This window comes from Urocitellus parryii, chromosome 1, assembly GCF_045843805.1.
Source record: "Urocitellus parryii isolate mUroPar1 chromosome 1, mUroPar1.hap1, whole genome shotgun sequence".
In the NCBI taxonomy this organism is placed as follows: domain Eukaryota; kingdom Metazoa; phylum Chordata; class Mammalia; order Rodentia; family Sciuridae; genus Urocitellus; species Urocitellus parryii.
In genome coordinates this window covers 78,093,433-78,114,810 of record NC_135531.1, presented here as the reverse complement: position 1 = coordinate 78,114,810, position 21,378 = coordinate 78,093,433, and the positions used below count along the sequence as shown (strand labels likewise).

Below are 21,378 nucleotides of genomic sequence, written 5' to 3'. Positions count from 1 at the left end.
AGTGTAGAGCATGACCTTGAGGAAATTATTTACCTCACTCTGCCTCTACTTTTTTTGTGTCTCCTAAAATTGGAGTTAAGGCACCTACACCCCAAATTTCTGAAAGGAACTTCCTAAGTAAATGAGAAAAAAGTACATAGAATTCATGGGCACCTGCCTTAGAATGGGGTAAAAAACAATAGCTTTTATTTCATTGGAATATTTATTATAATAATAATAGCTTTTATTCTACCCTGTCATTAAGACCAACAGGAAAATGTGCTTGAAGCAACATGGGTGCAGCCAAGAAGACTTAGCTAGAGGTGTCAGTCTCTTTTTTAGTTAATGAATCATCTTCTCAGGTAGATCCTGGGTGTGGTCCCAGGATCCATTTGGGTGATAACTTGTGTAGTGGCTGCATAGTTAGTAAGTGAATACTTGGTGAGATAATATTTTCTGGAGTTTTCCTTGTCAAAATAAGAGGGACTCAGACCTTATGTTAGTCATCTTGGCATTACTGTAACAAATACCTGAGATAAATGAACTTAAAAGAGGAAAAGTTTATTTGGGCTCACAGTTTTGGAGCTTTTATTCTGTGGTCAGTCGACTGTTGCTTTGGGGCCTGTAAAGTCAGTTTATCAAAGTAGATAGTAAGTGATACCACAAGCTGCTTAATTCATGGTTACAGAAAGCAGAGAGAGAAAGAGTGCATCCCATAGTCCCTTTGAAGGCATGCCCAAAGTCACCCAGAACCTCCCTTCTTCCACCATCTCCCAGTAGCACCAAACTGGGGACAGAGACTTTAACACATGGGCCTTGGGAGATTTTTCAGATCCAAACTATAGCAGACCATCTTCTTCCTTAACCACAAAAGGAGGATTCTCAAAGAACAGCGTTTATAATAGCTACATTTTCCCCAACTCAGGGAGCTCCAAAATCTCTATATAAGCATTGCCTGCTGTCAACCTTCCACATGGCTTGGAGTTAACATGGCATAGCCCAATGGTTAAGAACAGACTTTGGATCTTGATTTCAGTCAAATCTTAGATCTTCCACTTAACCACCAAACTATCTTGCATAAATTATTTAAATTCTTTCTGCTTAGGTTTTAATCCTCTTTTGAAAAGGGATAGCTATTGGGTTATTATGGGGATTACATCAGTTTGGACACTACCTGGTACATAGAGAAATAATCAAATGACTATTGAGATAATGATAATGATGATGAAGAAGATGATAAGAAGGTGATGATAATGATAATGACAAAGATGACGAAGATGATGTCAACTATGGCATCTCACATAGCAACAGAGATAAACCTTATTTCAGTGAAAAATCAAAATGACTGGAATAGTATCTGATAGGAGAAGAAGGAGAGACAAGTCAATTTTCTGAGCAAATTCAGAATCTGCTATTCAAAAATGACACAATGAGCAACTATCAGTGTCCTGTTGACTATCAACCAAAAAGATAGCATCCCTATCATTTATCAGAAGATATAATAAAAAATAGAGTCACTCTTTTAGCATGTTATCAGGCATAAATCCCTAAGATTTAGAAAATGAATGGTCCCATTTTGTTAGCCTTTATAGCAATAGGAGATCTATTATCACCCAATTCCAATGGCATTATCTCTCCCAACACCTCTATTGCTGCTGTTCTTTATTACTATGTAAATCAGACTAACAGAGCCATATTTAAATGTTCCTCTGAAAATCAGAAGAGGAATCACTAGATAATAAAATTATAAAAGTACAGGTAACTCTTACTATTAAGCTGGCATGAATCTGCATTCAGTATTTCAGTATTTCAACACCAATTATAGATTATTTTCCTAGTTAAATAGCATGTGTGGCAGGGATATTTTAACCAGAATAATAGTAGTCTTTAAGTATCTTGTAGAATAGTTTTTAAAGATCAATTTGTTTAAATGCCAGTTACTACCATTGTTCTAAGTTAATGGAGGGTTCGTTTATCTCAGCTCCTGACTTAGGAAAGAAAAAGAACTGTGGGTCTATGAAGAATGACGTAGACATACTTTGATAAGGTTTTCCCTATTTCTCAGTATGCGAAGGTGGGAAGTGAGGATGAGAAGAGAAAAAATAATCAAGCTATATTTGTACCTTGATCCTACTGCTACTTTTTATTAGAAAATCCATTCCTATGTGTACTAGTACATAAAGAGATAAATAATAGGGAGTGTCACATTACATCTTTTTTTTTTTTTTTTTTTTTTTTTTTTTGTCAACAGACTGAGTCTATTGGCTCAATCTGGAAACTTGCAATTTTGCTATCCTGAGCCCTGTCTCCCCTCTTGTATAGATGGAGATACAAGCAGTGGTGACTCAGAAAGCACCTTTCTCAGAGGATGACAACTGAATTTCTCCTTTTACAAAGACAAAGAGCTAATCTCTCAGCAAAGTATTAGGTGTCTTCTATGTGTTCCAATGCGTACACATTTTTCAGAAAATGGTCAGGACATTTTCAGTGGCAAGGGAAAGAACCCTAACTAATAGATTAAATAAAAACAGGGGCTGACGAATTTTTCACCCAAGGGATGCTGTAGCTTGCAGTGTTGCAAGATCCAGGAGCTCAAATAAGGTGTCCTTAGGACAGTAACCCACGATTTATTTCCATTCCCTGGTTCTGCTTACCACCACTTACTTGCTTTACTTCTCAATATAATATTGTCTGGCAGCAAGAGCTACATGGCTCTTCTAGAACTAAAGCTCAAGATTTCCAAGAAAGAATGCAGTTCTCATTCCTAGCATCAGCATCAATCTTTGAAAGCTGTCTGAGAGAAGGGGCCTTAGTACAGAAAGAATCACAAGGAGTTAGGAGGGCTGTTTCCTCAAAAGGGAAAAATGCTAGCATTCAAAAAAGAAGCAGATGTCTGCCTCCAGGAGGAACACCTTGAATTAAAGAAAACTGTATTGATCTGACTTGAATTCCTATACACTATTAAGATGAAGAAGCAGGAATATTTTTTAGTGGAAAGAGACCAGAAAATCGTCTTTCAAACTTCATGAAAAAAAAAGATAAATTAAGCAGAATTATTTTGAATGGCCCAGTCAACCTAGGATATTAGTATTCTGTGCCAGGTGGAATTAATAGATGGCTAGTATAGCATTGTCTACCATTGGTGGTGTCTGGCAAGGAGGTAGTCCTTCCTTCTTCCCTCTATATCAGCATATCTGATCAGTGACTCCACAAGTCACCAGGGGCTTTCACACTACTCCCAGGTGTTTCCACAATGGAAGAAATTCTTAAAATGAATTCACATGAACATATTCTTACTTATTGGCCTTCCTGATTTGAGCTGGCGATGGGACAAGACAATTATTACCACCAGAATTTCAGAATGGATGCTGTAGTTCAGGTGGACTTAGGCATGTTTTAGAGATGGATTTCCCCCACCAAGTATTCTGAAATCATCAATTGTCATCTTTGTTGATTGAAAAACAAGTCTTTTTTAGGCTTCTGGCTATAGTCAGAGTTGTGAGAGTTCCCTGTTTCTCAATTAGTCTGTCATGTCCTGAGAACATGTCAGAGTCTTCTTAGTACCAGAAAATCCCTAGGAGTCTTATTGTGATATATGGTTAGAGGAGAGATGGGGAGGGCTTATGGGGGATTCTTCTGTCATATTTTACTAGGGCTAGTCCAGGATAACCTAATCCAAAGTAATCACTAGGAGGGAATTTGAGGTGCCACTTCACTACCAAAAAGTCAGAGGAAGAAGTCATGTCTGAGGCATTGCTACTGAATGAAAGATTTCTCATTGCAGTATCAATAGTTGCACTTTTTGGGTCCCTAAAATATGCCAGCCACTGTTTTAAGTACACTACATAAATATCTCCTACAATTTTCACAATAACCCTTTGAAGATAAGTGACTGACCCAAGTCACACCACTGGTTAGTGCCAAAACCAGAATTTGAACTCACAATACTTTGACCCTAGTGCCTGTACCTTTTATCTGCACATAATTTTTTATAATACTGGTTTAAAAAGTCAATAAGAAGTCTGACAAAAAGCTAATATATTCATGTACCGTGGATTCATATGCAAAATAAACATTTTTTCCTTAATTAAGGTTTATAATTCTTACTTTTAAATCCTCAGACATGGGACCAGATGCGCAGGAGAAATTGCCATGCAAGCAAATAATTACAAGTGCGGGGTTGGAGTTGCATACAATTCCAAAGTCGGAGGTAAAGTTCCTGTAGTTAGGCACTTTAAGTTGAAGCTTGCATTACCTGCTGAAAATGGGTAAAGGAGACATTTCAACTACCAGAGGAAGAAATGCATTCTGTGTAAAATTTGCTGAAGGACTAAGGGTGACTTGTAAGCCAATCAATGGATCTAGATTCCAAGAAGATGGATAGCTGAATATAGCCTATACATCTTCACAGGGAAAATAATATAATTGTTCAATAGCATTTGAATGAAATCTAATTTGTTCTATGTTCTGATTTAGGAGGGATATTATTGAACACTTTCTAATGGAACAGAATGAGGAAGTAAATTTAAGCAGACATTCCCTGCCTCTCAATTCTATAAATTTTTTTTTCATTTTGTACCAAAGAATAGCTGCAGAAGAAAAAAAAAAAAGTAAAGCACATACACATTATTTTAGCCAAAGTTTACCTTTGACGACAAATATATAGAATCTCTATTTGTTTCAGTAAATTTTTTTATGGGGAAAGCCCACTAAGTTAATTGGGGGACATTTTAATTAAATAAACTATATACATGAGTTAGAGAAAACCAACAACGGAATAACAAATACTGATCCTATTACCTTTAGGCCCAAGGGAACAAGGAGAAGGAGAGTCAGTGGAAAGCAGGGAGAGAAATTTTTGGTCATAGAGAACCACTGAACAGGAGCTTTGCCCCTGTACACACCAGGAGCTACATCCAGGCAGGGAGGATCCAGGGGAATAAGACCTCACTCTCTTCTTAGCCCACCTTTCCACTGGTTTCAGAGAGCCCTTTTGATATGGTGGGTGTTCTAACAGAGCAGGGTAGGGAGGGAATCTGCAGGGACAGAGAAGATAATAATTGCCCTCTCCCTTAAGCTCTTCCTGCCTCAGGGTTTCAGGATGATTAGGTTATGAATTCCTTTTTGAAAACCCAAATAAATATTCAGGATGTATATTTATTTGGTTTCTAAAAAGAAATCCATATCCAAATTCAAGATATAACTAGAGTTTAATAAGTTTTTATTATAATTGACATGCTCTACAAGTTACCTTGTTTGTAGTGATAGTTTTTGAAAACGAAACTAATCTCAAGCTTTATTGTACAACTGTAAAAGTCAGAGATAAGAAGAATATAAATGGGGGAGGAATATGGTTGATACATAGGTAACATATATATGTATGTGTATATATATATATATATATATATATATATATCACTAATACATGAGACTCATATTTTAAGTATCATTCTTGATTCTTTTGATCATGTCCTCTCAGAGTGCTGTGCTAATTCAAAGAAAATGAAAGCAGACACAAAAATTATGTAATCAACTAGAAAAAGAATTTGCTTTTCAAGTTCTAATGAACTAAACAGCTATAGTTTATTAAAGAATCACCTGATACTTCATTTTTTCAGTGAAAGAATCATAAGAAAATTTCTTAAGGTGACAAAAGCTAGTTGTGGCAGTGTAGAACTGAAAAATAATACTTATGATTCAGACCCTTTTGATTGTTTTCATTAGTACAGTCTTTGATGGTCTAGCCCCAATTTGAATAATAAATTTCATTTTCTAGGTAGGGTAAGTGATCTGCCAATCACTTACTTATTATAAGTAGTGTATCCTGTAACAGGATAGATTTGGGTCCCTATTTTTAGAGTTTAAATCCTGGTCCCCACTTTTAAATTGTGTGGTCTTGGATAAGTCAATGTATCTCTTTGTTCTCAGTCCCTTCACCTATAAAATATAGAGAATTATAGCACCCATTGCTAATGGTAGTTGTAAGCATAGAAAAGTACATGTCTAATGCCTATGTAATGGTGACTGCATATAAATATCTTCAATGCATACGAGCTCTTATTATCATTAATATTTTACAATTGAAGAAACTGAACTACAACAATTAGAAAACAGAGCTGGGTTATTTTTTTCTTTTTCTTCCAAATGCATTTTTAAGTAACTCTTTATTGTTGTTTTTTAACAAATATGACTTTCACTGATCATGTCAGTTATATCTTGTTTTACTTTGGCTCCATAATGAATAATAGTATGAAAATCTAAGGCTGTGAGCTCCATTGCATTATTAGCCTGAAATTGCTTTTCTCTTCCTGGCTCTTGAATTCATGAGTCTGATGATGGCCGACAGCCTGTTGGAAAGCACAAAGAGCTACCATGTCTGCCTTCTCCTGATGAAAAATGATTCCCCCTCAGGAGTGAAATCCATGGCAATGATTTCATCCTTGAAATGATTTAGAAGAAAAGGAAGCATGTTCCTTTGCAAACACATAAAAGAATGGCCTCTGGGTTATTTTTAATCAGTGCTTAGAAACAAGAGTTCTTTCCCTATTTGTTAGTTTCCTATTGTGGACAGATCTTTTCAATCTGCAGCTTCCTGTACAGGGGCCTTTGTGTGGCACAGACTGGGCCATAGCCACTCATGTACACTCATGAGCAGGTGTGTTGAGGGAGGGCTGTTTGATGGTTTTTCCTGAAACCTAATAGGTGATTTTGTTGGGGTGGTGGAGGGTTGGAAGACATTTGTAATTGCCAGCAAACATATCCATTCCTCTTATCCAAGAATGCTACTCCCTTTCAAACTCAGGGGTATTACTGGGAACAGAGCCTTGGGTGGGACAAAAAACCCAGCTGTTTCAAAGTGCACAGCATTATCTCTAAAGGGCAGACAAAAAAAGTTTACAGAAGCACTGACATTTTCCTTTTGTGTGGTCCATAGCTGGGTCACAGGTGTTGGGAACCTCAGAGCTTATCTTTTTTGATTCTTTTGAGAGTCCTTTAAAGATATGAATTTTAAGGCCATCGTGTTTTTCAGTATGTATATACCTTTATGTTTGTTTTCTTCTCTGCTCAGGCATAAGAATGCTGGATGGCATTGTGACTGATGCTATTGAGGCCAGTTCAATTGGATTCAACCCTGGACATGTGGATATTTTCAGTGCAAGCTGGGGCCCTAATGATGATGGGAAAACCGTGGAGGGTCCTGGCAGATTAGCCCAGAAGGCTTTTGAATATGGTGTCAAGCAGGTGAGATGCTTAACCCAGACGCATGAGATCAAACCCACCTATTAGGATATGAGAAGGGAAGAATACTCAGGTTATATGGAAAGAAAGGCTGACAAATTTCATTACACAGCCCTTCACAATTTTAAATGCAGTTCGAGAACCAAATCATTTCTCAGGGATGGAAGTTCAAGGTTAAGAGAGTTTCCCTGCTTGGGTCTGACATTGAAGAAAAATTCATTACTTTAGGATATTTACTTTGAAATCCTTCTAGACAATCTTCTTTCTCATTTTTCTGCTACTTTGGGTCTTTCACTAGGTAAGCTAATACCCAGATTCTGAAAATGCATTCTTGAATACAGTAACCTGCTTCCTCTGGCTCAGCACACACCCCTGCAGTACTTGTGCATCATTTGTCACTTGGGTTTACTGCCTTCTTTCACAGATTCTAAGGCCTTGAACTCTACAGGATGAGAGTAGAAACTTCTTCGGAGAGCACAAATTGAAAAATCATAGAAAGAGTGGCCTTGACGAGTTACATTCAATTGAAGAGTTCCTTTTAAAGCAGCTGCAAAGCAGATCTGAATAATGCCTGATTTTGTCATTCTATCAGTCAGCCAGAAGATTCAGGCAGGAAGAAAGAGGAAGTTCAAAGATTCGAGTGCAGTGACATAAGCCAAGAGAAGAGTGAAAAATTACTAAAGAATGCTGAAGTCCAGATTATGAATCTGCAGAATTAAAATAGAAAAAAAAAAGTGTTTGCTCAGCCCCACTCCAGAAGTGGCCCACAAGACCAGAGGCTTGAAGGGCCAGAGTCTCGTGATTTATAATACAGTCTCGTGAGATTTCCAGTGTGCCTGCTGGGGACCTAGGGTTAAATACAAATCCCCCAAATTTGTCTCTGAGAACTTCACGAATGCATTTGTTGGGGATTTTAATGGGGTTTAATAGTGACCTCAGTAGATAATAATAGATGTTGTCCATTTCGGCTTTTCCTTTAGGGGAGACAAGGGAAGGGCTCCATCTTCGTCTGGGCTTCTGGGAATGGGGGGCGTCAGGGAGATAACTGTGACTGTGATGGCTACACGGACAGCATCTACACCATCTCCATCAGCAGTGCTTCACAGCAAGGCCTATCGCCCTGGTACGCTGAGAAGTGCTCCTCCACGCTGGCTACCTCCTACAGCAGCGGGGATTACACTGACCAGCGAATCGTATGTTGCTTTTGCCTAACTCTCTCTGCCTGGGGAGGAGAGCCCGCCTTGCACTCACAATGATCCTTCTAACTGACCTTTGGTGGAATTGATTTGCTTAAGTTTGATGTCTCTGTCGGGAAGACTCATGCTTACTCACTTGCAAAGGCTGGCATATATTGGGAAGTTTTCTCTCCAGAGATAATGACACTTCTGCCAAGATGATCTTCCCTCTCTGTCATTTTAAAACTCAGCCCTGAGAAGTCACCAAACCTGTCATTACACACAGCTGAGACTCTAAATGTCTTTTCTGCTTGTCTGATGCTTCCCTGGAAACAGCCTGAAAAGAGATTTCAGGGCTGTAGGGGCTTTATCACCCTTGTACTTGCTGATCCTTTAATAGCAGGGATATAGACTGACTTGCCCTTTAGCAAATGATAAAAATACAGAGTCTACATTGGAGATGTCTCCTAAGAACAGACGGCCTGCAGGAAAAATAACCGTGTCAGTTTCCCCTGAGGTGAACTCCTCAGCCTCTGGGTCCAAAGCTCAGGCTGTATGCTCAGAGAGCTCCTCTAGCCCACGCTTGCTTGTGCCTTCACCTCCATGAGTCACACTGCCAAGAGCGATTATTGGATCTCCCTTCAAGGGCACAAAGATGAAGGGCCATTTCTAGGTTTGGGGAAAAAAGAGAGTCACTTTTAATTTAAAAATTTAAAGTCTCAGATTTAACTCTGGACACATAAAGAACCCACTAGCTAAAGTATATAGGTCCTAATCTCAGTAAAATAGCAGGGCATGATCCAATTAGATTGTGGGTGACTGCCATAATAATTACTTTGAAACACATGCACAAGTCTCATTAATGGCATCTTAGCAGAATTGTCAACACTAACGTCTTCTTCATACAGGATCACTATTTTGTAACTCTGCCTCTTTCTGCAACAGTTTAGGCAGTAATGCTGTGTGGTCTCCACTGGAAAGCACTGCCCTCCCCTCTCATGTCATCTTCAGTTACTTGAATAATAGGCAGTGACATTCAACCCAATGGTTCTTTATGGCAGGCACAGTTCATAGCCTTTGAGACAGGCATATCAGACATCTGCCCCACTTGTGTTCAGAGCCCCTGGCTCTTGCCATTTCCTTGGGCATACACAGCTGTCTTTAGAAAATGGCCTGTTATACCTTTTAGAATCACCATTTGATAGACTGCTCTTCATCTGGGCCACCCTGCACCAAAGAAGGGGGAAGATTTTTCCACTTTCATAAAGATTCCCCCCACCCCAAACCAGCCCTGGGAGAGACAGCTGGTGGATTCTATTTGAGACAGTTGCAGCAGAGGAGACTTTTCTTACGCAAACCTCTTCCTCAGCACAGTCATCTCTGGGGGCTTATTTGCGTCAACAGGTAAAAAGGGCAACTTTGCTTCCGTTGCTCTCTGAGGAGCAGAGCCACCATAACTTGAGAAATTCAGAGACTCCAAGCAGGAAGCCAAAGGAGGTGATAATAGAACAAATTATTTTTTTACACCTCCCTCCCACGCATTGAAATCTCTAGCTAAGAACTGTAGTGCTATAGCCTGGGTGGGGGTGCCTTGTTAGTAATTCTTTGGCTCAACTACTTGTTAAAGCTAGCAGTGCAAGGGTTCTTAAAGCAGACTGAATGAAAGTCTTTCTGCTTTCTTCCCTTTATCTCCGTAACCTTCATTACCCTAAAGAAAGCCTACATAATTCCTGATATGCAATAATATTGCATTTCCTAGGCAGGATCTCACTCAAACCTCAGAATAGGAGTCAGGAAATGTAAATATCATTTTACAGATGGGGAACCAAGTGACATGCCCAAGGAATACATCTAATACATAGCAGTTGTAGAATGTGAACCCAGAACTAATCCAGCACACTTTTTATTTTTAAAACACACCATTTTCAACAAAGTGCAAATGGAGACACTAACTCAAAGATGTCAACTCTAGTCCCAGAGCATGAAAACTACACACTAAGCAGATCCTGTGCAAGTAGCTCAAGATCAGGATGGCTTAACATCCTTGTGCTGAAGAGGCAGCTAAATGTTAGTCCAAAGGGCAAAAGGAGTTTTATATGAGGCAGAAATTCTAAATATTACAGACCAAACACAATGGACCTGATGATTAATGGGCCAGCATGATTCACAGTGATGTCAAAACAGTTCCTTTTTTATAGACAGCGTTTCATTTGGGAATCTCAGAAGAGAAAATATTCATAGTGGGAGTACTTCATCCCCCGAAAAGGCATCTTGCTGCCAGAATTGTAGACAAGTTGCATATAGAGGAGAGGGAACTAAAATATCAGCAGATGGCAAACATCCGCTCATGGTTTAGAGGAGGAAGTAGGGAATCGAATCAGCTGAGTTTCCTGGTCATAGCAGATGCAGACCTTGGTGTGGTTACCTTGTCTCACACTCCTCATATATCCTACCTCTCTCTCCTCCCTGTTACCATCCAGACAAGTGCTGACCTGCATAACGACTGCACTGAGACCCACACGGGCACCTCTGCCTCTGCACCTCTGGCTGCTGGCATTTTCGCTCTGGCCTTGGAAGCAAAGTAAGAACCAGAAATCTTCTAATCACCTTTACTGAGGCTGCTTCTCCTTGTTAGTGATACTTGTTACTTACTGAATACATGGTTACAGTAGAAATTTTGGAAAACTACAAAACAGCAGTAAAGATAAGCTTTCTTCCTGACACTTTGAGATAACTTTTGTTAGCTATCAGTGTAGATTAAATACACATATCTTACAAAATTAAGATTCTGTTATGCACATTATTTTGTAGTTGTTTTTATAATACATCCTATAGTATATTAAACATCCACCCATGCTTTCTCATGTTCAAACCAATCTTCCTTGACCTTTATAAATTCATGTTGTCTCTCCAAGTCCTGTTCCCCCTAACAAACAGGACTTCTTCTCATTAGGCAGAATTTGATTCAAATAATTTCCTGTGGGTGTTAGGAATAACAATATTACAAAACATTTTTTTTCAGAATAAGCTAGTCTTGGAGTTAATGTTACTATGTCAAGGGACATGAGAATTAAAGATAGAATTTTCATCTTTTCATAGTATAAATAGCAAATTATTAAAGTCATCTAATTAAGCTTAAACACTCTTGTCCATAAAAATTTGTTGCCATCTCTGATAAATTTCTCAGGGTAAATGCTCAGATTGTGAATTTCTGGACCAAAAAGCAGGAGTGTTTTAATGCTTTTTAATACTTATCAATAAATTCCTACCTTGAAAAACTATATAATTTTCTATTCACACCAGGAGTATATATTTGGGAGTACCAATTTCCAAAACCCTTGCCAAACTACTTTTATTATCTTTTAAAATGTTTGCTAATTGGACAGGTGAAAATAGAATCTCATTTTTCTATGCTTTTGTTTAATTACTAAAGAAACTCAATACTTTGTCATGTAGTTATTTGTCTTGGCCATTTGACTGCTTCTTTATGGCCTTCATTTTGTTTAATGAAGAAAATCTATCAGTATTTTATCAATTTGACATTTACTTTTTAATTTATTTATAGGTCATTTTTAGTCTAATGAAGTTAGAATGTAAATAAACATGTTTGCCAGTCTGTTACTTTAAAGCTACTTTCTTTGCTTTAATGCTCAGAAAAATCTGCACAGCCAAAAACTGGGTTCATTTGTCTTTCATTTTGGTTCCTTTGTCATACTTAAATTCTAAATCTCCTGGAATTTCTTTTGGTGTAGGACGTCTATTTTCCCTCAAAATAGTTACTTCAACAATCTAATACTTAATAATGAATAAGAAAACTAATCATCATATATGACAAATCCATAGATTTTTTTTTTTTATTTTTCCTTATTTGTACTTTCTGCTGTGGTGTGGTGACAGCAAATCTTGTAAACTAGTATTGTCCTTCCCAGTAAGAAGGTTGTTCTAGAAGAAGTCACACTTTCTCTAGAGAGAGGACAATGCAGTCTCCTCATGCCATGTTCAGTGAACTATGTTCACAGGAGCAGTGGAACAGAACATCTTTGCCTTTGCCACAACTGAAAAGCCCAGAAGTTGCTGAGCCTTTGTCCAGGAGAGTCCAGCATAGCTCTAGGTGCCCTGGGGCTCCTGGTGGTCATGTGGTATAGTTCCTGGGTATCTCAGCAATGACATAGCCACAGTGGCTAAGCAAGACAGTCTGCCAAAGATCTTACAAATAGTCTAGCTGCTTAGAAGGACTGAGATGTTTGATGAGGAAAGAAAGAAATCCAGGTACTTGATCAAAAGTAGATGGGGAGGCTAACAGAAAAGCTATATTTAGAATCTGAGTTCACTTGTAATAGGGAGGGATAGACAGAAGACAAAAATTCATGAACACAAGCTATAACTGGCACCAGAAGATCCAAACCAATGTTGAAGAAAAAAATAGTCCAAGCAAGGAAATATACTACTAGTTGTCTGGCTTTAAGCAAGATAATTCACATTTAGGGCTACATCTGTCCAGTTGTAAAATGAATGAAAGGGTCAAACACACCAATTTTTTTCAAACTTCTTCCCTTTATAAAATTCTCAGATTTGAAATCAAAGATAAGGGTATATAGAGATAATCCAACATGACTTGTTGAGGTTGGTGGTAAAAGGTCTAAATATGAAACAGAGTATTTACGATCTCAGAATATAGATCGTTAGTCACGGGGAGATGTTAAAACAAAGCCAGCCTTAAAATCATAAGTGTAGAGTCTTTCTTCTCTTCCCTGCACTTGTCAGATGCATGTAAATATAACAACTAGGCCTAGCCTACTTTTGTCTAATGATGAATATATTAGAAATAGTCATCTAGCTGAACACTTGTATAAATTCCAGTCAAAACCAGAAATTTTTGAAGTTTAATTGCTGGTTCCTAAAATGTCAAACCTTCTTTTTCTACATAAGGAGAAAATCATCTAAGAATGACCTAGTCTCATTAATTTTATTTGTCTCTGATGAGTCTTTCTAAAGAAGGGCTTATATTGCACAAGGTGGATCCCTGAGGTCCATGAATGTCTTTGCAACTAAATGCAGAATTGCTTATGAGTGTGTTTGAAATTTTCTGGGGAATGGTATGTAGGTTCCACAGCATTCTGTCTATGCTATCCTAAGTGCAAATCACAAGAATTCAGTTCCCTTTATTTTTATTCAGAAGTGAGATGGACATGATCTGTCTTTACATTTATAATTTCTCAGTAATATAGATATGATCTTATGTCTTTCTTTCCAAGTTACATAGAAGTTATTGAGATTTCTGTTCTCAATTGGATTGGATGGTTCAATTGCAATACCAAAATTATTAGATAATAAAATCTCAATACCAAAATTTCTAGATGTGTGATCAAGTTTTATATCTAGACACTCAAGATTCAGAAAATCACTTAAATAGGTACCATCCCTTAAGAATCAACTGGATGATAAAATACTCTGAACTAAACTTATCAAGAATAATGAGATCAATATTTATCCATTTTGTACTACACACCACACACTTATATGTATTAATTCTAATCCTTGCAACATTCCTATAACATAGAAATTATTAATTGGATTTTATCAATGAAGTAATTGAGGCTTAGAGAAGTTGATAAATATAACCAGAATCCCATAAAGAGATTTATACTCAGGTCTATCTGCCCCCAAAACTATGCTATCAGCAATTACACTATGTTGCCTTCACAGCCTTGGGAGAGAGGAATGTTGAGTGGATGCCTTACATTCCATCAAATAAAGGAGGATTAGGAAGATTGAAGTAAATGAACACATATTTATGAGTTCCTCCTAAGTGTCCTGCCACACTGTGTATTAGCTGCTTTAAATATGATGAAGGTAGAGAAATAAGGAAAGAAAAAGAGAAAACATATTTTGGGTTGACTTATGTATAGGGGGATATTTCTCTTCCTAAGAACAGTGTTTTTTGAATGCTGGCATAGATACTAATCACCTGAGGAGTTTATTTAACATCAGATTTCCAGATCCTATTGCCAGCAACTCAGATTCTGAAGTTTCCCCTACAGCCCAGGAATTGCCATTTTTAGCAAGTACCCTAGACAGTTTTAATGCTATTAGTACCTTCACCTAACTTTGAGAAACAACTGCTATAAAGAACTATTTTCTACAGCCTTTTCCAGATGTCCATTAGGTACCTTAATACCTTAATAGGTATATCTTAGAGATAAATATTAAGAAATAAATGCCTTACATCATGCCTGTGGCACCTTCTTTATTAAGTAGTGAATATACCTAAGAAAGTTGGAAGACAATCACCTTGGTCTATGCATAAAACCTCAAAAAGAATCAGAATAATTTTTAATAAGGGAGAACAATTCTGATGTGAACCATGGATTCCTTCATACCTTTGGAGGTAATAAACAAACAGGCAAACCAATTTTCTGTTTTTATTGAAGTCTAGAAACATAGATTCTCAATAATGCATATGGAGCCTTTGGAAATTGGGGAAAAATCACACAAAAAAAATCTTTCTTGTTGAAAAATGTTAGAAAGGCCAAAGTAAAAAATACTCAGCATCTAGACTCACCAAGGTGTGTGATTAGGCCAAACAGGTAGCCTCTAATAATTTTCACTTTAGAATTAATTTTGTCTCCAGACCTACATCTCTTCTAATGAGAAACAATGCTTCAGTTCACCATTTAATTCTGTAATGCTTATTTTCTGTAAATACCCTTGATTAGCAACACAATGCAGTTTTAAAATTTTTAATTATTGTGGATGCAGTTGAGCATTTATCGACAAAGGAAGGCTTTGTCAGGAACAAGTTTGCACTATTGTTAACAGCTGTTTTTAATTTATGAGACGCAAACACACAAATGAAGAATAACTCTGTTAGGAAAATGTGTTTAACTTTCCTAATTGTATGACAGTGAAGCTCTTGAAATATTTTTCAAAGACTATATAGGGTAAATTTTTAAAAAACAGTACAACTTGCAATTAAATATTAAATAAATGTTCCACTTTAGAAATATAGAAAGTGTAAGCTTTGTAGATGATTATCAGCTCCCTGACATGTACTTCCTTTATACTTTTCCTCATCCCTACCCTCTTAAGTACACCTACACACACTGAGGATACAAATGGAAAACTGGTTTGTTGCCCATTGACCACCTTGATAGGAGACTTTTACTTAAGACTCCTTTTGACAGACTGGAAGAAAACACACGTTTCAATAAATTGCATTATAGGATATGATTAGGTTCTACCTTGAGAAAATAGCCATTTCTGCTCACTCAGTTAATGATTCCTGAAGGTAGGATAACCAAAAAAGAAACAAGAGCTAAAAAATGGTATGTGTGGAGCTGGGTTGTAACTCAGTGTTGGAGCACTTGCCTTGCACTTGTGAAGCACTGGGTTTGATCCTCAGCACCACATAAAAATAAAGATATTGTGTTCACTTATGACTAAAAAAAGTTTTTTTAAAAAAGGTATTTATAATATTAGGCAGATAGAATATCTGAACAGTAAGGAATTCTAGAGACTGTCATATTCTACCCTTTCATATTATAAATGAGTTAACTCAGGCCCAGAGAGATAAAGTAGTTGGATCACCAAGTTCTTTGATAGTAGAATGCAATTTAATGTGTTTTCTACTGCTCCCTATTCTGACCCCATGATTTGAAATGATTTATAATTGTCTTAATTGGTCATATTGTGTAATCTTTCTACCAGCTCCTGTTATTTTCACTATGATACAGAACTGACTAGACAGATTTTTAAAAATATGAAAATCATGCCCTATTCTTATAATTATTGATTTATTTAGGAAACTGATAGATATGTAAATAGGTAGGTAGATAGGTAGGTAGGTAGGTAGGTAGGTACGTACAGGAGTGTTCTACCTCTGAGCTAAATTCCCAGCCCTTTTCATTTTATATTGAGTCAGGGTCTGGTTAAGTTACCCAGGCTGGACTCTAGCTTGGGATCCTTCTAACAGCCTCCTGAATATCTGGGAATGAAACTTGGTTATAGACATGGACCACCATGCACCATTATCCTCAGACATTTTGACTTGTAGGTTTGAGGTGGGACTCTAAAATTTTCATTATTTACCAGTGTTCCAGTTGCTTATGATACAAGTGGTCTGGGATTCACTGAGAGTCACTGAGCTGGAGTCCTTCTATGGTCTCCATCAATCATTTTCTGGAGTCAAGTAGGAATGCAGCTCAACTGAGAGTGAGCTGAGCTATCAGATGTTGGAGCAGCCCATTAAAGCAACAATGCAAAATGAAAGCATTGAGTCAGTCTTTTATCACCCACTGCTATGGTATAAGCAAGAATTTAGAACCAGAGAAAGCACCAGTTAGCCTGATTCCATTTTCCCTCATGGAGCAGTGTACCCGTCATGAGGATGAGTACGGACATGAGGGTGTCTCTCTGTAGAGGGAACCCTGAAGAAAAGGCTTCAGCAGTTTTGTGGACCTTCAGGTGTGTAGGGAGAGAGGGCTTGTGGGAGGGTAGGAGTAGAAAAGCACTGGGTATTGAATCAGAGCAAGGAACAGTGTCTTCAAGGTTTTTTCCCTTCCTTCACAAGGAAACCTTGGTAAAAGTGCCTGAAGAAGACCTCTGCCCAAGGCCTTAGACAAAGACACCTGGGAAGAAGGCACTCACCTACAGGAGTCAGAGATGTACAAAATGCAAAGAGCCTGATGGCCAGGGAGCCTGAAACCTTGACTGCTAGGCCCCTCGGAGGCTGTAATGCCCCAGTTGGCAAGTAGGTTAGCATTGGAGGGCACCATTATCTAGTGCCTACCAGGGAAAGACTGAAACTGCCTGTGGTCTGATTTGTAATGAGGAGCTTGAGTCCCATTGTTTGTACTCCCAATCCCTAGGTGTACCAGGGATTGTATAATCAGTGCATTTTTTTCCCCTGGGGAAAGGCAGCAAATTGAGCCAGATTCCCCCAGTGATTGGTCTACAGATTCATATTAAGTAGGAATAGGAACCTTGAGAAGTATTTGGGTGTTATTTATTACATAATGCTTGATTGGTTAAGGGAAACAATGCAGGTCTCAAAGGCAAGGGAAGCAAATGACTAATAGCAATAAGTTTTAAAATTATATTCAGTCTGTTTAACGTAGGCACATAATCATTCAACCAACCGATATTTACTCAGCATATGTCCTTCCTAGCATTCCTCTGGGTGCTTGTTACACATCAGGGAACAAGATAGATAAGGATCTTACTCTTTCTCATGGTTAAGTTCTAGCCAGGGAGACATATATTAATAATACACAAAACAAATATATTTCCCAGTATGTTTTAAAATGATAAGTGCTATGGAAAAAGAAAAGGTGCAACAGGGTAAGAGCTTGGGAGTGTATGGGGAGGATTAATATTTTAAATAGGGTGATCAAGAAAAGTTTCATCATATTTTCAAAGATTTCAATCCCTTGCCTCTCTAAGTAATCTTTATATTGTTGCTAAATTAATTTTACTAAGACTTCCAATTTTACTATATCCTTGCTCAAAAAACTTCCATGATTCCCATTCCCTAAAGGGTAAAATATAAACTTTCTTTTGTGGGATTCAAGGTCCTCATTGCTAAGGCTCAGTATTCTTCACTGCCTCTTTCCTGCTTCAGCAAACCAGACTGTAATCTGATCTCACAAGTGGGGCAGATGCCATTTTTTTTCAAGTTATATGGAAATAATTCAAAATGTGGGACAAAGTTTTACATTTCTGAAATGCAGAAGATTGAATTTTACTTATAGTAAGACATATTTTATAGGCAGAAGTTTTCAGTACTGCATTTTGGATGCCAAATAAAAGAGCACACCAATAGACACTATAATAATATTGGTACAATCGCAGAAGGTAGTTCATAATTCCTGAATAAAGATGCATATTGTTAGCACTTGCTTTGGGAAGGAAACTTCATTTTATCCCTGAAAGATCCTTTGGGTCACTTCCCCTCCAGCCCAAATCTCACCTGGAGAGATATGCAGCACTTGGTTGTCTGGACCTCTGAATATGACCCATTGGCCAATAACCCTGGATGGAAAAAGAATGGAGCAGGCTTGATGGTGAACAGTCGATTTGGATTTGGTTTGCTAAATGCCAAAGCTCTGGTGGATTTAGCGGATCCTGGGACCTGGAGCAGTGTGCCTGAGAAGAAGGAATGTGTTGTAAAAGACAATGACTTTGAGCCCAGGTAAGTGTCTCCAGGAATTTTAAATAAATGTATTTAAATGTTTGGCATAATTTAATAAAAGAATTTGTTACTCTGCCTAAATTTCACTTGTGCCTATCCTTCTAAACCAATGGAGAAGGAATTTGCCAGTGTTCTCCATGGCTTTTCATGGGGGATTACTGAGATCTATAAATCAGGTTAGCATATTTTCATTGTTTTCCCTCTACAACACCCATGACTTTGCATTGTCTAAAATGCACCATTGTTTTATGTACCACTAGGAGAAAGCATTGTCAGTTAAACTGTGACCAACCAGTCATTAGCTTTAAGATTAATCCTAGACTCAAAGATACTAGACTACTCTTTAAAAATGTATCTGAGAGTTAATGAAATGAAGTACTTTTAAACCAGTGTTACCTAAAACCTACTTTTCTATAAGAGCCATAGAGCTGTGGGATTCTTCACTTTTCTTCCATATAGGATCTTTTATCCATATAGGATCTGCTTTTACACAGACCACTTTTGACTCAATGTATGTGGCCACAGAAGCAGAAACTGCTATGAATATTTTGTTATTTCTGTCAAGGCAACCAGAATAATACTGAAAACCCACTCACACAAAATACCCAAGCATCAGAGGCTCGAGAGCTGCCTTAGAAAGGCCTTATGGATAAAATCATAAAAACAGGGCCCTTTTGATATTCTAGTAATGGACCACTTTTGATGGATCCAAAAGAAAACTTCTTGAATTTGATTCTATAGTAAGTAACATCATACTGAAGCCTTTATGTTCTTTACTGTTTTCTTGTGCATGAAATTCACTTATAGCTAATCTTGAATGGGTTCTCCTCCTAACAGAGAGTGACAACAAGCCTAGCTGAGTATCTAGTGAAGTCTGATGTGTACACCTATGCATAAAATTCATGAAAAGAGACATACACTTTATTTAATACTAATTCCTTAATGTATTTAGAGCCCTGCAAGCTAATGGAGAAGTTATCATTGAAATTCCAACAAGAGCTTGTGAAGGACAAGAAAATGCTATCAAGTCCCTGGAGCACGTGCAATTTGAAGCAACAATTGAATATTCCCGTAGAGGAGACCTTCATGTCACACTAACTTCTGCTGCTGGTAAACAAACAGGCACAATTCTTCTAAGCCATTTGTTTAAATTCTTAAGTGTATATCAAATTATTTCAAATCAATTATTGTTTTTGTTTGTTAATAGAATGAAATCTCATTATAGCTATTTTGAGATCTTAAAAACATACTTATTTTTCTTGGTGTTAGATTTCCTTTGCCTTGCTCATCCTGTTCATTCCCACTGGTTCTTAGATAAGCAAAGAATGTGATCTATGTCAATAATTCCAATTAATATTCTTCCCTCAAGTCATGGGTTTTCAAACTATGTTCACTTCCCAGGGTTCTGACCTCCCATTCATTTTTCTTATGTAACCGTTAGTAGTGAAAGTTATTCTGATAATTAACAAAACTTACAAATATATCTGAAATATTCAAGGAATAAAGTAAAAAAAAAACCTGGGAATTCTGATCCATAAAAGAAGGTTGAAAATACTAATACAGTCCTTTTAATGATGTGAATCAGGCCATTTGATATGATGTATAGACACATACCCTTTTCCTAAGCAGGTCCTAATTCAGATGTGAGAGCTGGTTGGATCTTTAGCCACAATCGCACTAAAGTTGTCTTGATCTCTTTCATATTTTAGTAGTACTCAACTGACTAAATTGGATTTCTATAGGTGATAGATGAGGAGAGATGAGCTCCCTCTGTGGTCCCCTTTCTAGGATATAAACTGGAGTTTTGGATTAGCCTCTGTTAATTTTAGAGTTATACTTTCTAGATATCTTGGTTTTGGCCTGAAATATTAGTAGGAAGCATTTCTTTTTCCATTGATGGGTCTATAGTTCATTTAATCCTTTTATTTAGAATGAAATATTATTTATTTATTTGCCAAAGACTTGGACTTGGAAGTTTCGTATAAAAAAATAACTAGTTTTTATATGATAGGAGGTTATTAAAGTAACTCATAATTAATTAATAAGTTAATTAAATTAATTTTATGTCTACTTAGATTACAGACTCAAGAACCTATTAAATTTTTAAATTTCCTTTTACATTTCAAAACAATAGTTTTATTACAATGTATTTTAGATCTTTGATTCCCTTTTTAAATACAAGTCATAAATGTTGCTCTCAATAACTTTATTTATTCAATAAACCTTAAACAACATATTTATTATTATTTTCTATATATATTTTGAAAAATTATTCTATGCAAGGCAATGTGCTGTGGATAAAAACATTTTTTTTCTTGTGATTTTCTCTATCCTGACTTTATACCAAAAGGGAAAATTAGGACTAATATCAACCAGCTTTCATTTTCAGTTATAAGATGCAAGAGTGTATCCCACTCTAAGAGATGTTAGGATATTCATTAACTTGTGTTTGTTGTATGAAAATAGGAACTAGCACAGTATTGTTGGCTGAAAGAGAGCGGGACACATCGCCTAATGGCTTTAAGAATTGGGACTTCATGTCTGTCCATACATGGGGAGAGAATCCTGTAGGCACCTGGACTTTGAGAATTACAGATATGGTAAGTATGAAGGAGAGGATGAAGAAACACACATTCACTTTTCAACTCTTTGAAGCACTTCTAAGTTTATATCATCATTAATTATGGACTCTAAAGAACTTGACCACTCCTTAGTAGAAGGGCAAAGAATACTATTTCAAACAGATAATAATTTTAGAAGAATATTAGGCACCAGCCATACTAGAGAGAAGAAAAG

At 37.2% G+C, this 21,378-nt stretch overlaps 1 protein-coding gene and 1 long non-coding RNA gene across 5 annotated transcripts in view; one reads left to right on the top strand and one right to left on the bottom strand.

The window, feature by feature from the left end:
• LOC144255745 (uncharacterized) overlaps positions 1-21,378 on the bottom strand; it is a 471,309-nt gene that overhangs the window by 78,679 nt on the left and 371,252 nt on the right. The window lies entirely within an intron of this gene.
• The window catches only part of Pcsk1 (proprotein convertase subtilisin/kexin type 1), a 37,313-nt gene that overhangs the window by 12,493 nt on the left and 3,442 nt on the right, over positions 1-21,378 (top strand). The window contains exons 6-12 of the mRNA XM_026385861.2: positions 4,101-4,189; positions 7,049-7,221; positions 8,199-8,411; positions 10,874-10,974; positions 18,349-18,582; positions 19,535-19,692; positions 21,049-21,182. Of these exons, the coding sequence (XP_026241646.2) occupies positions 4,101-4,189; positions 7,049-7,221; positions 8,199-8,411; positions 10,874-10,974; positions 18,349-18,582; positions 19,535-19,692; positions 21,049-21,182 (1,102 nt within the window). The remainder of the gene's footprint in view (positions 1-4,100; positions 4,190-7,048; positions 7,222-8,198; positions 8,412-10,873; positions 10,975-18,348; positions 18,583-19,534; positions 19,693-21,048; positions 21,183-21,378) is intronic.